The sequence below is a fragment of the Oncorhynchus tshawytscha genome, unplaced genomic scaffold, assembly GCF_018296145.1.
Source record: "Oncorhynchus tshawytscha isolate Ot180627B unplaced genomic scaffold, Otsh_v2.0 Un_contig_6493_pilon_pilon, whole genome shotgun sequence".
Taxonomy (NCBI): Eukaryota; Metazoa; Chordata; class Actinopteri; order Salmoniformes; family Salmonidae; genus Oncorhynchus; species Oncorhynchus tshawytscha.
Window position 1 is genome coordinate 14896 of NW_024608595.1, and position 17965 is coordinate 32860.

Below are 17965 nucleotides of genomic sequence, written 5' to 3' on the forward strand. Positions count from 1 at the left end.
GAACTTTGCAGGGGAGCGGTCAGAAGAAACCCGAGACCAGAAATGCTGTTCATGTCATAAAAAAATAGTATGAATAAACACGATATTGTTTCTATAATCTCTAACCCATAGTTTGGAAGCTTTTCAAATATTATAGTGTTCATCCGAGTCGTATATCTAGCTACACAACCAGATTCATAGGTTTTAGGTTTTTTTTTAATTTTTAAGTCGAGGATGACGTCGGGCCTTTTATTTTGAAAGTCACATCAACCCCGGAAGTGACATTTCACCAGACGTTGGACGTTTCCTGGTTCATGTTTAATCACAAATGTATTTGATATCGAAAACATATCAAATAACGATTTACAACAGAGAGATCAATTTTTTTGCCATCACAGTCGTCCCGTTAATTGGTACTAAAACCATGCTCGGTAGATACACAACGTGATATCGTCGAAAACAACATCAACAAAGGTAAAATAAGCTAACGCGGCTAGCTAGTATCAATTGGTCATCAGCTGGCTGCGTATTCTTGTATCGTTTAGCTGCCAGATAACTGCTATAAGACTGTCATAGAAAACTGTCTCACAGTTGTACGGTCTAGATTAGCAATTTAGCACGATAGATAACACATCAGTCTTTAGTTTGGGTTGATCCATATCGAATAATGGCCTGTCCAGAGTTGCTAACGGTAGCTAGGTATGCTAACGTCCTTCGAAATGCTGATGTTTTGATTTTTTTCCTGGTGTGGTGGAAAGGGACGTGTTTATTTTATGACAACCTGATATATTTACGAATTGTTTTTAACCGATAATAATTGATTATGGCTTTAACTAGTCGTTTCAATAATAGATAGATTAATTTCAACAAGTGTCATGACATACAACGCTGGTTTTGGTTTCTCTTTGACGCAACAGTTCCTTAGCTCTCACTTCCGTTATCGTGTAACATCGGGACACAACATCAGGAGTCTGTGTATTGGGAATCCAACCAATACACAGACTCACGATGTTGTGTCCCAGAGCTGGTTATCGTGGTGTCTTGCACACGCAGTCAAGCCCAATGCAGAGCAGGTTATCTTGGTGTCTTGCACACGCAGTCAAGCCCAATGCAGAGCTGGTTATCGTGGTGTCTTGCACACGCAGTCAAGCCCAATGCAGAGCTGGTTATCGTGGTGTCTTGCACACACAGCCAAGCCCAATGCAGAGCTGGTTATCGTGGTGTCTTGCACACGCAGTCAAGCCCAATGCAGAGCAGGTTATCTTGGTGTCTTGCACACACAGTCAAGCCCAATGCAGAGCTGGTTATCGTGGTGTCTTGCACACAGTCAAGCCCAATGCAGAGCTGGTTATCGTGGTGTCTTTCAAGCCCAATGCAGAGCTGGTTATCGTGGTGTCTTGCACACGCAGTCAAGCCCAATGCAGAGCTGGTTATCGTGGTGTCTTGCACACACAGTCAAGCCCAATGCAGAGCTGGTTATCGTGGTGTCTTGCACACGCAGTCAAGCCCAATGCAGAGCAGGTTATCGTGGTGTCTTGCACACGCAGTCAAGCCCAATGCAGAGCTGGTTATCGTGGTGTCTTGCGCACACAGCCAAGCCCAATGCAGAGCAGGTTATCGTGGTGTCTTCACAGCCAAGCCCAATGCAGAGCAGGTTATCGTGGTGTCTTGCACACGCAGCCAAGCCCAATGCAGAGCTGGTTATCGTGGTGTCTTGCACACGCAGTCAAGCCCAATGCAGAGCAGGTTATCTTGGTGTCTTGCACACACAGCCTGCCCAATGCAGAGCAGGTTATCTTGGTGTCTTGCACACACAACCTGCTCTGCATTGGGCTTGGCTATCTTGGTGTCTTGCACACACAGCCAAGCCCAATGCAGAGCAGGTTATCGTGGTGTCTTGCACACACAGCCAAGCCCAATGCAGAGCAGGTTATCGTGGTGTCTTGCACACGCAGCCAAGCCCAATACAGAGCAGGTTATCGTGGTGTCTTGCACACGCAGTCAAGCCCAATGCAGAGCAGGTTATTGGTGTCTTGCACACACAGTCAAGCCCAATGCAGAGCAGGTTATCTTGGTGACTTGCACACACAGCCAAGCCCAATGCAGAGCAGGTTATCGTGGTGTCTTCAGTGGCCCAATGCAGAGCAGGTTATCGTGGTGACTTGCACACGCAGTCAAGCCCAATGCAGAGCAGGTTATCGTGGTGACTTGCACACGCAGTCAAGCCCAATGCAGAGCAGGTTATCGTGGTGACTTGCACACACAGCCAAGCCCAACGCAGCTTGTTATGGCTCAGATAAGAAAGAGAGAGGTGTTCAACCTGCTCCTCCTATATATTTTTTATATTTTCTCTGCATTTTCAAACAGTGAGGTCAACTCATCGCTAGAATCTCAATCCTGGATTTGTAGCACGGCGCACAACGATTGTCATTCTAAAGTGTGCTGGAAATAAATACATTTGTTCCCAAATATATGCAACTCTATGTCACACTCATGACTATTGTTTTGTCTTAGTTATGTTACTACTGACTCCTCGGGTCTACCTCAAATCAAATCAAATTTATTTATATAGCCCTTCGTACATCAGCTGATATCTCAAAGTGCTGTACAGAAACCCAGCCTAAAACCCCAAACAGCAAGCAATGCAGGTGTAGAAGCACGGTGGCTAGGAAAAACTCCCTAGAAAGGCCAAAACCTAGGAAGAAACCTAGAGAGGAACCAGGCTATGTGGGGTGGCCAGTCCTCTTCTGGCTGTGCCGGGTGGAGATTATAACAGAACATGGCCAAGATGTTCAAATGTTCATAAATGACCAGCATGGTCAGATAATAATAAGGCAGAACAGTTGAAACTGGAGCAGCAGCATTTCCAGGTGGACTGGGGACAGCAAGGAGTCATCATGTCAGGTAGTCCTGGGGCATGGTCCTAGGGCTCAGGTCAGTTGAAACTGGAACAGCAGCATGGCCAGGTGGACTGGGGACAGCAAGGAGTCATCATGTCAGGTAGTCCTGGAGCTCAGGTCCTAGGGCTCAGGTCCTCCGAGAGAGAGAAAGAAAGAGAGAAGGAGAGAATTAGAGAACGCACACTTAGATTCACACAGGACACCGAATAGGACAGGAGAAGTACTCCAGATATAACAAACTGACCCCAGCCCCCGACACATAAACTACTGCAGCATAAATACTGGAGGCTGAGACAGGAGGGGTCAGGAGACACTGTGGCCCCATCCGAGGTCACCCCGGACAGGGCCAAACAGGAAGGATATAACCCCACCCACTTTGCCAAAGCACAGCCCCCACACCACTAGAGGGATATCTTCAACCACCAACTTACCATCCTGAGACAAGGCTGAGTATAGCCCACAAAGATCTCCACCATGGCACAACCCAAGGGGGGCGCCAACCCAGTCAGGATGACCACAACAGTGAATCAACCCACTCAGGTGACGCACCCCCTCCAGGGACGGCATGAGAGAGCCCCAGTAAGCCAGTGACCCAGCCCCTGTAATAGGGTTAGAGGCAGAGAATCCCAGTGGAAAGAGGGGAACCGGCCAGGCAGAGACAGCAAGGGCGGTTCGTTGCTCCAGAGCCTTTCCGTTCACCTTCCCACTCCTGGGCCAGACTACACTCAATCATATGACCCACTGAAGAGATAAGTCTTCAGTAAGGACTTAAAGGTTGAGACCGAGTTTGCGTCTCTGACATGGGTAGGCAGACCGTTCCATAAAAATGGAGCTCTATAGGAGAAAGCCCTGCCTCCAGCTGTTTGCTTAGAAATTCTAGGGACAATTAGGAGGCCTGCGTCTTGTGACCGTAGCGTACATGTAGGTATGTACGGCAGGACCAAATCAGAGAGATAGGTAGGAGCAAGCCCATGTAATGCTTTGTAGGTTAGCAGTAAAACCTTGAAATCAGCCCTTGCTTTGACAGGAAGCCAGTGTAGAGAGGCTAGCACTGGAGTAATATGATCAAATTTTTTGGTTCTAGTCAGGATTCTAGCAGCCGTATTTAGCACTAACTGAAGTTTATTTAGTGCTTTATCCGGGTAGCCGGAAAATAGAGCATTGCAGTAGTCTAACCTAGAAGTGACAAAAGCATGGATTAATTTTTCTGCATCATTTTTGGACAGAAAGTTTCTGATTTTTGCAATGTTACGTAGATGGAAAAAAGATGTCCTTGAAATGGTCTTGATATGTTCTTCAAAAGAGAGATCAGGGTCCAGAGTAACGCCGAGGTCCTTCACAGTTTTATTTGAGACGACTGTACAACCATTAAGATTAATTGTCAGATTCAACAGAAGATCTCTTTGTTTCTTGGGACCTAGAACAAGCATCTCTGTTTTGTCCGAGTTTAATAGTAGAAAGTTTGCAGCCATCCACTTCCTTATGTCTGAAACACATGCTTCTAGCGAGGGCAATTTTGGGGCTTCACCATGTTTCATTGAAATGTACAGCTGTGTGTCATCCGCATAGCAGTGAAAGTTTACATTATGTTTTCGAATAACATCCCCAAGAGGTAAAATATATAGTGAGAACAATAGTGGTCCTAAAACGGAACCTTGAGGAACACCGAAATTTACAGTTGATTTGTCAGAGGACAAACCATTCACAGAGACAAACTGATATCTTTCCGACAGATAAGATCTAAACCAGGCCAGAACATGTCCGTGTAGACCAATTTGGGTTTCCAATCTCTCCAAAAGAATGTGGTGATCGATGGTATCAAAAGCGGCACTAAGGTCTAGGAGCACGAGGACAGATGCAGAGCCTCGGTCCGATGCCATTAAAATGTCATTTACCACCTTCACAAGTGCCGTCTCAGTGCTATGATGGGGTCTAAAACCAGACTGAAGCATTTCATATACATTGTTTGTCTTCAGGAAGGCAGTGAGTTGCTGAGCAACAGCCTTCTCTAAAATTTTTGAGAGGAATGGAAGATTCGATATAGGCCGATAGTTTTTTATATTTTCTGGGTCAAGGTTTGGCTTTTTCAAGAGAGGCTTTATTACTGCCACTTTTAGTGAGTTTGGTACACATCCGGTGGATAGAGAGCCGTTTATTATGTTCAACATAGGAGGGCCAAGCACAGGAAGCAGCTCTTTCAGTAGTTTAGTTGGAATAGGGTCCAGTATGCAGCTTGAAGGTTTAGAGGCCATGATTATTTTCATCATTGTGTCAAGAGATATAGTACTAAAACACTTGAGCGTCTCTCTTGATCCTAGGTCCTGGCAGAGTTGTGCAGACTCAGGACAACTGAGGTTTGGAGGAATACGCAGGTTTAAAGAGGAGTCCGTAATTTGCTTTCTAATAATCATAATCTTTTCCTCAAAGAAGTTCATGAATTTATCACTGCTAAAGTGAAAGTCATCCTCTCTTGGGGAATGCTGCTTTTTAGTTAGCTTTGCGACAGTATCAAAAAGGAATTTCGGATTGTTCTTATTTTCCTCAATTAAGTTAGAAAAATAGGATGATCGAGCAGCAGTAAGGGCTCTTCGGTACTGTCTTTCCAAGCTAGTTGGAAGACTTCCAGTTTGGTGTGGCGCCATTTCCGTTCCAATTTTCTGGAAGCTTGCTTCAGAGCTCGGGTATTTTCTGTGTACCAGGGAGCTAGTTTCTTATGAGATTTTTTTTTTTAGTTTTTAGGGGTGCAACTGCATCTAGGGTATTGCGCAAGGTTAAATTGAGATCCTCAGTTAGGTGGTTAACTGATTTTTGTCCTCTGGCGTCCTTGGGTAGGCAGAGGGAGTCTGGAAGGGCATCAAGGAATCTTTGTGTTGTCTGTGAATTTATAGCACGACTTTTGATGTTCCTTGGTTGGGGTCTGAGCAGATTATTTGTTGCAATTGCAAACGTAATAAAATGGTGGTCCGATAGTCCAGGATTATGAGGAAAAACATTAAGATCCACCACATTTATTCCATGGGACAAAACTAGGTCCAGCGTATGACTGTGACAGTGAGTGGGTCCAGAGACCTGTTGGACAAAACCCACTGAGTCGATGATGGCTCCGAAAGCCTTTTGGAGTGGGTCTGTGGACTTTTCCATGTGAATATTAAAGTCACCAAAGATTAGAATATTATCTGCTATGACTACAAGGTCCGATAGGAATTCAGGGAACTCAGTGAGAAATGCTGTATATGGCCCAGGAGGCCTGTAAACAGTAGCTATAAAAAGTGAATGAGTAGGCTGCATAGATTTCATGACTAGAAGCTCAAAAGACGAAAACGTCATTTTTTTTTTGTAAATTGAAATTTGCTATCGTAAATGTTAGCAACCCCTCCGCCTTTGCGGGATGCACGGGGATATGGTCACTAGTGTAGCCAGGAGGTGAGGCCTCATTTAAAACAGTAAATTCATCAGGCTTAAACCATGTTTCAGTCAGGCCAATCACATCAAGATTATGATCAGTGATTAGTTCATTGACTATAATTGCCTTTGAAGTAAGGGATCTAACATTAAGTAGCCCTATTTTGAGATGTGAGGTATCATGATCTCTTTCTGTAATGACAGGAATGGAGGTGGTCTTTATCCTAGTGAGATTGCTAAGGCGAACACCGCCATGTTTAGTTTTGCCCAACCTAGGTCGAGGCACAGACACGGTCTCAATGGTGATAGCTGAGCTGACTACACTGACTGTGCTAGTGGCAGACTCCACTATGCTGGCAGGCTGGCTAACAGCCTGCTGCCTGGCCTGCACCCTATTTCATTGTGGAGCTAGAGGAGTTAGAGCCCTGTCTATGTTACCTCTGCTCTCTACTAGCTAGGCCTGGCATGGAGCTTGACATTATTGTCTTAGTTGTGTATAATTGACTGTATAATTGACTCCTCGGATCTACCTCTGCTCTCTACTAGCTAGGCCTGGCATGGAGCTTGGCATTATTGTCTTAGTTGTGTATAATTGACTCCTCGGGTCTACCTCTGCTCTCTACTAGCTAGGCCTGGCATGGAGCTTGGCATTATTGTCTTAGTTGTGTATAATTGACTCCTCGGGTCTACCTCTGCTCTCTACTAGCTAGGCCTGGCATGGAGCTTGGCATTATTGTCTTAGTTGTGTATAATTGACTCCTCGGGTCTACCTCTGCTCTCTACTAGCTAGGCCTGGCATGGAGCTTGGCATTATTGTCTTAGTTGTGTATAATTGACTCCTCGGGTCTACCTCTGCTCTCTACTAGCTAGGCCTGGCATGGAGCTTGGCATTATTGTCTTAGTTGTGTATAATTGACTCCTCGGGTCTACCTCTGCTCTCTACTAGCTAGGCCTGGCATGGAGCTTGGCATTATTGTCTTAGTTGTGTATAATTGACTCCTCGGATCTACCTCTGCTCTCTACTAGCTAGGCCTGGCATGGAGCTTGGCATGGAGGCAGTGGAGGATGATATCTGCATTCTGAAGCATGAGACGGCGTACGGTGGAGCAGGGGAGAGCCCCGTGTCCGTGTGTGCCGGGGATGAGTCCGTAGCCTCCCACTTTGCCTTGGTCACAGCATACGAGGACATCAAGAAGAGGCTGAGAGACACGGAGAGAGAGAACACACTGCTGAGGAAGAGAGTCAAACAACTGGAAGATAAGGTACAGGATGAGGGGTGGGGCTTCATTAAGACACAACAGTAACCACTTCATACATGCATATCTTGATACAGTAAGTTCTCAGCAGTAGCAGTAAAATACAACTTTATTATCCTGATAGGGACATTGATTTATTTTTTGGGGAACAGATAAAACCTCAAATGGTCAAAGTACATCTAGCTCAATTGTCATGGGTTGTTCGTACAGTAAAAAAACATTGTCACTTATCAATGTGTTGAGGTAATCCTGTTCATGGAGAGGCTTGCATCATGAGATTCAACAGCTGTGTGTTGTACCCTGTAGCTGTGTGTTGTACCCTGTAGCTGTGTGTTGTACCCTGTAGCTGTGTGTTGTAACCTGTAGCTGTGTGTTGTACCCTGTAGCTGTTCAGGCCTGAAGCTCCTTCCCCTGAAGGACCCCAGTACGTCAACAAGGCCTTCAGTGCCTACCGTGGCATCTACATGGAGAAGGAGGACCTGCAGCTGGAGCTTAATAAACTGGTATGTACAGTCCACTAGGTCCAGCTGGTGTGGACGGTCCAGCTGGTGTGGACGGTCCAGCTGGTGTGGACGGTCCAGCTGGGTCCAGCTGGTGTGGACGGTCCAGCTGGGTCCAGCTGGTATGGACAGTCCAGCTGGGTCCAGCTGGTGTGGACAGTCCACTGGGTCCAGCTGGTGTGGACGGTCCAGCTGGTGTGGACGGTCCAGCTGGGTCCAGCTGGTGTGGACGGTCCAGCTGGGTCCAGCTGGTATGGACAGTCCAGCTGGGTCCAGCTGGTGTGGACAGTCCACTGGGTCCAGCTGGTGTGGACAGTCCACTGGGTCCAGCTGGTCAGTATCTCTTCCTGTCTTTATCCTGTCTCTTTGTAATTGTCTCTCCTTCACTGACTCTTCATCTTTTACTCTTCATCATATCTCTCTTTTCTTTAACTGTGTTTCTCTAGAAGAGGGAGAAGAGTGAGTCTGAGAGGCTCCTGAATGAGCAGCTGCAGGCCAAAGAGATGGAGCTGCTGCAGTTAAAGACTGAGATGGAGACCAGCCAAGGTACTTTAATGACCAGGGACTTAACCTCAGTCAAGGTACTTTAATGACCAGGGACTTAACCTCAGTCAAGGTACTTTAATGACCAGGGACTTAACCTCAGTCAAGGGACTTAACCTCAGTCAAGGTACTTTAATGACCAGGGACTTAACCTCAGTCAAGGGACTTTAATGACCAGGGACTTAACCTCAGCCAAGGGACTTAACCTCAGCCAAGGTACTTTAATGACCAGGGACTTAACCTCAGCCAAGGGACTTAACCTCAGCCAAGGTTCTTTAATGACCAGGGACTTAACCTCAGCCAAGGGACTTTAATGACCAGGGACTTAACCTCAGCCAAGGTACTTTAATGACCAGGGACTTAACCTCAGCCAAGGGACTTTAATGACCAGGGACTTAACCTCAGCCAAGGGACTTTAATGACCAGGGACTTAACCTCAGCCAAGGGACTTTAATGATCAGGGACTTAACCTCAGCCAAGGTTCTTTAATGACCAGGGACTTAACCTCAGCCAAGGTACTTTAATGACCAGGGACTTAACCTCAGCCAAGGTACTTTAATGACCAGGGACTTAACCTCAGCCAAGGTACTTTAATGACCAGGGACTTAACCTCAGTCAAGGTACTTTAATGACCAGGGACTTAACCTCAGCCAAGGTACTTTAATGACCAGGGACTTAACCTCAGCCAAGGTACTTTAATGACCAGGGACTTAACCTCAGCCAAGGTACTTTAATGACCAGGGACTTAACCTCAGCCAAGGTACTTTAATGATCAGGGACTTAACCTCAGCCAAGGGACTTAACCTCAGCCAAGGTACTTTAATGACCAGGGACTTAACCTCAGCCAAGGGACAGTATCATTATCAGGTTTTCCCCTTAGTCTCACCAACAGACTGTCATGTGGTGTCATCCTGACCAGGCAGGGACTTTCCCTTTATGCTCAGCCAAGGTGTAATGACCAGGATTTTACCTAATGTCCAGCTAAGGGACAGTTAATGCCCATGACTTTTCACTGAGTCTAGACGCTCAAATCCCAATGTGCCCACTATCCCACAGACAAGCTAGAGTATTCATTGTTCAACCTTCTCTACCCTGATGTTCAATGTTTCTCCCAGACAAGCTAGAGTATTCATTGTTCAACCCTCTACCCTGGTGTTCAATGTTTCTAGAGTGTAACAGAAGTAGAAGGGGACTGATGTCACATGACCCAGAAGTGACAACGTTGTATTCTAACCGTGTGTGTTCTCTCTCTCTCCATAGTGATGAAGTCTCTAACCAGTACTCAGGACTACTGGCAGGTGGACAGGATCAACAGTGAACTGAAGATGCATACTCTGCAGGAGGAGTTGGAGAGGATGACTCTGGAGAAGAACCGACTGCAGGAACACTGTGGGGTAAGACTATGGGGATATAGAACTAGTGTGAAGGTCTGTTGACCCCAAAAACCCGGGTGAAGGTCTGTTGACCCCAAAAACCCGGGTGAAGGTCTGTTGACCCCAAAAACCCGGGTGAAGGTCTGTTGACCCCAAAAACCCTGGTGAAGGTCTGTTGACCCAGAAACCTTTGTTTGAGGTCCAGGAACACACATTGTGGATCAACCAGAATGCCGGTGTAGTTTGCCGGGCTTTCTTTTCCAGACATGGTCTGTGAACTACGCTCTTATTCTAGGGTTTAATTTATAACTCTTTTGATGACCTCCTCTTCCTAGGATTCTTCTGGAACTGACTGTGACCAGAATCACGTGGAGTCCAACCCCAGGTATGTCCTTCATCTCATCAGAAATACTTCTTCAGGTTTGACACCGGGGGAAAGATCTCACTAAATAAATTGAAGCAGAATTTAGCCCCATTTGAAACACCTGTCATAGTGTAGATGCCATACGTCAGCCACCAGGTGGAGACAAAGCATTGTTTACCTCAGAGCCGGGAAAATCTATGTCTGTAGTTTACCTAGCAACAGGGTTCACGTTCAACAAGAAACTTGTCTGAGTACTGGGACATGCCACTCAGATAGAAGGATCGTACTAGAATAGACTAGGATGCATGCCACTCAGATAGGAGGATTGTACGACAATAGACTAGGATGCATGCCACTCAGATAGACTGATCGTACTAGCTGGCTCTATATACACTCACTGGACTCACTGGCTCTATATACACTCACTGGCTCTATATACAATCACTGGCTCAATATACAATCACTGGCTCTATATACACTCACTGGCTCTATATACACTCACTGGACTCACTGGCTCTATATACAATCACTGGCTCTATATACAATCACTGGCTCTATATACAATCACTGGCTCTATATACACTCACTGGACTCACTGGCTCTATATACACTCACTGGCTCTATATACACTCACTGGCTCTATATACACTCACTGGCTCTATATACACTCACTGGCTCTATATACACTCACTGGCTCTATATACAATCACTGGCTCTATATACACTCACTGGCTCTATATACACTCACTGGCTCTATATACACTCACTGGCTCTATATACAATCACTGGCTCTATATACACTCACTGGCTCTATATACACTCACTGGCTCTATATACACTCACTGGCTCTATATACACTCACTGGCTCTATATACACTCACTGGCTCTATATACACTCACTGGCTCTATATACACTCACTGGCTCTATATACACTCACTGGCTCTATATACAATCACTGGCTCTATATACACTCACTGGCTCTATATACACTCACTGGCTCTATATACAATCACTGGCTCTATATATATACACACACACACACCATACGCTCACACACACATATTGACGCCACACACACACACCATACGCTCACACACACATATTGACGCCACACACACACACCATACGCTCACACACACATATTGACGCCACACACACACACCATACGCTCACACACATATTGACGCCACACACACACACCATACGCTCACACACACATATTGACGCCACACACACACACCATACGCTCACACACACATATTGACGCCACACACACACACCATGCGCTCACACACACATATTGACGCCACACACACACACCATACGCTCACACACACACCATACGCTCACACACACACATATTGACGCCACACACACACACCATACGCTCACACACACATATTGACGCCACACACACACACCATACGCTCACACACATATTGACGCCACACACACACCATACGCTCACACACACATATTGACGCCACACACACACACCATACGCTCACACACACATATTGACGCCACACACACACACCATACGCTCACACACACATATTGACGCCACACACACACACCATACGCTCACACACACATATTGACGCCACACACACACACCATACGCTCACACACATATTGACGCCACACACACACACCATACGCTCACACACACATATTGACGCCACACACACACACCATACGCTCACACACACACACCATACGCTCACACACATATTGACGCCACACACACACACCATACGCTCACACACATATTGACGCCACACACACACACCATACGCTCACACACATATTGACGCCACACACACACACCATACGCTCACACACATATTGACGCCACACACACACACCATACGCTCACACACATATTGACGCCACACACACACACCATACGCTCACACACATATTGACGCCACACACACACACCATACGCTCACACACATATTGACGCCACACACACACACCATACGCTCACACACACACCATACGCTCACACACACATATTGACGCCACACACACACACCATACGCTCACACACACATATTGACGCCACACACACACACCATACGCTCACACACACACCATACGCTCACACACACACCATACGCTCACACACACATATTGACGCCACACACACACACCATACGCTCACACACACACCATACGCTCACACACATATTGACGCCACACACACACACCATACGCTCACACACACATATTGATGCCACACACACATATTGACGCCACACACACACACCATACGCTCACACACATATTGACGCCACACACACACACCATACGCTCACACACACATATTGACGCCACACACACACACCATACGCTCACACACACACCATACGCTCACACACATATTGACGCCACACACACACACCATACGCTCACACACACATATTGACGCCACACACACACACCATACGCTCACACACATATTGACGCCACACACACACACCATACGCTCACACACACATATTGACGCCACACACACACACCATACGCTCACACACATATTGACGCCACACACACACACCATACGCTCACACACACATATTGACGCCACACACACACACCATACACTCACACACACACACCATACGCTCACACACACCATACGCTCACACACACACACCATACGCTCACACACACCATACGCTCACACACACAGACACTCTTCACGTTGCTGATACTCTGTTTATTATCTATCCTGATTGCCAAGATACTTTCACCTCCACCTACATGTACATATTACCTCAACTACCTGGTACCCCTGACTCTGTACGGGTACTCCTTGTATATAGTCTCATTACTACCTGGTACCCCTGACTCTGTACTGGTACTCCTTGTATATAGTCTCATTACTACCTGGTACCCCTGACTCTGTACTGGTACTCCTTGTAAATAGTCTCATTACTACCTGGTACCCCTGACTCTGTACTGGTACTCCTTGTATATAGTCTCATTACTACCTGGTACCCCTGACTCTGTACTGGTACTCCTTGTATATCGTCTCATTACTACCTGGTACCCCTGCACAGTGACTCTGTACTCCTTGTATATAGTCTCATTATTACCTGGTACCCCTGCACAGTGACTGGTACTCCTTGTATATAGTCTCATTACTACCTGCTACCCCTGACTCTGTACTGGTACTCCTTGTATATAGTCTCATTACTACCTGCTACCCCTGACTCTGTACTGGTACTCCTTGTATATAGTCTCATTACTACCTGGTACCCCTGACTCTGTGCTGGTACTCCTTGTATATAGTCTCATTACTACCTGGTACCCCTGCACAGTGACTCTGTACTGGTACTCCTTGTATATAGTCTCATTACTACCTGGTACCCCTGACTCTGTACTGGTACTCCTTGTATATAGTCTCATTACTACCTGCTACCCCTGCACAGTGACTCTGTACTGGTACTCCTTGTATATAGTCTCATTACTACCTGCTACCCCTGCACAGTGACTCCGTACTCCTTGTATATAGTCTCATTACTACCTGGTACCCCTGCACAGTGACTCTGTACTCCTTGTATATAGTCTCATTACTACCTGGTACCCCTGCACAGTGACTCTGTACTGGTACTCCTTGTATATCGTCTCATTACTACCTGGTAGCCCTGCACATTGACTCTGTACTCCTTGTATATCGTCTCATTACTACCTGGTACCCCTGCACATTGACTCTGTACTCTGTACTCCTTGTATATCGTCTCATTACTACCTGGTAGCCCTGCACAGTGACTCTGTACTCCTTGTATATAGTCTCATTACTACCTGGTAGCCCTGCACAGTGACTCTGTACTGGTACTCCTTGTATATAGTCTCATTACTACCTGGTACCCCTGCACAGTGACTCTGTACTGGTACTCCTTGGATATAGTCTCATTACTACCTGGTACCCCTGCACAGTGACTCTGTACTCCTTGTATATAGTCTCATTACTACCTGGTACCCCTGCACAGTGACTCTGTACTCCTTGTATATCGTCTCATTACTACCTGGTAGCCCTGCACAGTGACTCTACTCCTTGTATATAGTCTCATTACTACCTGGTACCCCTGCACAGTGACTCTGTACTCCTTGTATATAGTCTCATTACTACCTGGTACCCCTGCACAGTGACTCTGTACTCCTTGTATATCGTCTCATTACTACCTGGTACCCCTGCACAGTGACTCTGTACTCCTTGTATATAGTCTCATTACTACCTGGTACCCCTGCACAGTGACTCTGTACTCCTTGTATATAGTCTCATTACTACCTGGTACCCCTGCACAGTGACTCTGTACTGGTACTCCTTGGATATAGTCTCATTACTACCTGGTACCCCTGCACAGTGACTCTGTACTCCTTGTATATAGTCTCATTATTTTATTGTGTTTCTATTTCCTAGTTTATTTAGCAGATGTTTCATACTTAAACTCTACATGGTTGGGAAATGGCTGGTGAAGAAGCACTTCACTGTAAAGTTCACTACAGCTGTGTGTATCAGGAGCGTTTGACAAATACAAAAGGGATTTGATCTCATTTGGACCTCCAGTACATTATTATGTCCACTAGTTGGCGCTACAGGCCCAGAGTTTTATTCATAGAGAACAAAGTAATGGCCTTTTATCACACTGAACAGGTTCCTTCTCCTTCCTGTGAATCTCACAGAGAAATCTTTAAGCCCGAGTATCTTTTTTTTTTTAAGTGTAAGGTTTGAAAAGCACTTGGCAAATAAATATGTTATAATTCAGTAGGAAATCAGTAACGTTGTAGATTTTTTTTTTTTTTTTATCCCGTGGTCTCTCTCTCTCTCTGCTGAGTCCGGTTTAGTCGACGTGTTCATGAGATCTGTGCCCCTCTACAAGGCAGTCTTCCAGTTGGTCTCTCTCTCTGCTGAGTCCGGTTTAGTCGACGTGTTCATGAGATCTGTGCCCCTCTACAAGGCAGTCTTCCAGTTGGTCTCTCTCTCTCTGCTGAGTCTGGTTTAGTCCACGTGTTCATGAGATCTGTGCCCCTCTACAAGGCAGTCTTCCAGTTGGTCTCTCTCTCTGCTGAGTCCGGTTTAGTCCACGTGTTCATGAGATCTGTGCCCCTCTACAAGGCAGTCTTCCAGTTGGTCTCTCTCTCTGCTGAGTCCGGTTTAGTCGACGTGTTCATGAGATCTGTGCCCCTCTACAAGGCAGTCTTCCAGTTGGTCTCTCTCTCTGCTGAGTCCGGTTTAGTCGACGTGTTCATGAGATCTGTGCCCCTCTACAAGGCAGTCTTCCAGTTGGTCTCTCTCTCTGCTGAGTCCGGTTTAGTCCACGTGTTCATGAGATCTGTGCCCCTCTACAAGGCAGTCTCCCAGTTGGTCTCTCTCTCTGCTGAGTCCGGTTTAGTCGACGTGTTCATGAGATCTGTGCCCCTCTACAAGGCAGTCTTCCAGTTGGTCTCTCTCTCTGCTGAGTCCGGTTTAGTCCACGTGTTCATGAGATCTGTGCCCCTCTACAAGGCAGTCTTCCAGTTGGTCTCTCTCTCTGCTGAGTCCGGTTTAGTCCACGTGTTCATGAGATCTGTGCCCCTCTACAAGGCAGTCTTCCAGGTGGTCTCTCTCTCTGCTGAGTCCGGTTTAGTCCACGTGTTCATGAGATCTGTGCCCCTCTACAAGGCAGTCTTCCAGGTGGTCTCTCTCTCTGCTGAGTCCGGTTTAGTCCACGTGTTCATGAGATCTGTGCCCCTCTACAAGGCAGTCTTCCAGTTGGTCTCTCTCTCTCTGCTGAGTCCGGTTTAGTCCACGTGTTCATGAGATCTGTGCCCCTCTACAAGGCAGTCTTCCAGGTGCTGCCACCAACATCACGTCTCAAACTCCCTTTTTTGATGCTCAAAACATCTTGTCTTCTTGCATCTTGACCCGATAATAGAAAATATACATGTAGGTCTTTTGCGTTTTAATGTTAAAGGATTTTTCTTCTATCAATTAAATGTATGTTTATTTATTTATTTTTAATATTCTGGAACTGCAGGGGAAAGTGGCAGCATTACTGTTTCCACAAATATAATAATCTGTGTATTCCTGATTTAAGTATGTATTGTGCAAATGTAAATGGTCCTGTAGATGAATGTAGGAGTGTTGTCCTGTAGTCTTGTCTCATTGTAGTCTTGTGTTGTTATTCTACAGCGATAAGGCAGTGCTACAGTCCTATGAGGCCCTGGCCACTGAGATCTCCTCTCTACACTCAGTGTTGCAACAACAGTCTGACCTGGTGAAGAAGCTAGCAACTTACAGACGAGGTGAGTTACAAACCACAGCTAGCAGCTAACAGACGAGGTGAGTTACAAACCACAGCTAGCAGCTCACAGACGAGGTGAGTTACAAACCACAGCTAGCAGCTAACAGACGAGGTGAGTTACAAACCACAGCTAGCAGCTAACAGACGAGGTGAGTTACAAACCACAGCTAGCAGCTAACAGACGAGGTGAGTTACAAACCACAGCTAGCAGCTCACAGACGAGGTGAGTTACAAACCACAGCTAGCAGCTCACAGACGAGGTGAGTTACAAACCACAGCTAGCAGCTCACAGACGAGGTGAGTTACAAACCACAGCTAGCAGCTCACAGACGAGGTGAGTTACAAACCACAGCTAGCAGCTCACAGACGAGGTGAGTTACAAACCACAGCTAGCAGCTCACAGACGAGGTGAGTTACAAACCACAGCTAGCAGCTCACAGACGAGGTGAGTTACAAACCGCAGCTAACAGACGAGGTGAGTTACAAACCACAGCTAACAGACGAGGTGATTTACAAACCACAGCTAGCAGCTAACAGACGAGGTGAGTTACAAACCACAGCTAGCAGCTAACAGACGAGGTGAGTTACAAACCACAGCTAGCAGCTCACAGACGAGGTGAGTTACAAACCACAGCTAGCAGCTCACAGACGAGGTGAGTTACAAACCACAGCTAGCAGCTCACAGACGAGGTGAGTTACAAACCGCAGCTAACAGACGAGGTGAGTTACAAACCACAGCTAACAGACGAGGTGATTTACAAACCACAGCTAGCAGCTAACAAACGAGGTGATTTACAAACCACAGCTAGCAACTAACAGACGAGGTGAGTTACAAACCACAGCTAGCAACTAACAGACGAGGTGAGTTACAAACCACAGCTAGCAACTAACAGACGAGGTGAGTTACAAACCACAGCTAGCAGCTAACAGACGAGGTGAGTTACAAACCACAGCTAGCAACTAACAGACGAGGTGAGTTACAAACCACAGCTAGCAGCTCACAGACGAGGTGAGTTACAAACCACAGCTAGCAGCTAACAGACGAGGTGAGTTAAACCACAGCTAGCAGCTAACAGACGAGGTGAGTTACAAACCGCAGCTCACAGACGAGGCGAGTGACAAACCGCAGCTCACAGACGAGGCGAGTGACAAACCGCAGCTCACAGACGAGGCGAGTGACAAACCGCAGCTCACAGGCGAGGCGAGTTACAAACCGCAGCTCACAGACGAGGCGAGTGACAAACCACAGCTAACAGAGAACGTAAGTCCTGGCTGGGGGCACTTTCAGCAGATGTTCTGTAATGATCTGGAAGGCTGCAGACAGAAATGTCTTGATGTGTGTATTTTC

At 46.5% G+C, this 17965-nt stretch overlaps 1 protein-coding gene across 2 annotated transcripts in view; it reads left to right on the plus strand.

The window, feature by feature from the left end:
- The first annotated feature begins 235 nt into the window (after nt 1-235).
- Nucleotides 236-17965, plus strand: part of LOC112239815 (5-azacytidine-induced protein 2) — a 29350-nt gene continuing 11620 nt past the window's right edge. Inside the window, exons 1-7 of one of the 2 annotated variants that reach the window (XM_042313410.1) lie at nt 236-453; nt 7308-7543; nt 7924-8040; nt 8484-8583; nt 9841-9974; nt 10289-10338; nt 16506-16618. In XM_042313410.1, the coding sequence (XP_042169344.1) occupies nt 7319-7543; nt 7924-8040; nt 8484-8583; nt 9841-9974; nt 10289-10338; nt 16506-16618 (739 nt within the window). In that variant the 5' untranslated portion in view covers nt 236-453; nt 7308-7318. The remainder of the gene's footprint in view (nt 454-7307; nt 7544-7923; nt 8041-8483; nt 8584-9840; nt 9975-10288; nt 10339-16505; nt 16619-17965) is intronic. The other variant, XM_042313411.1, reaches the window with a different exon arrangement.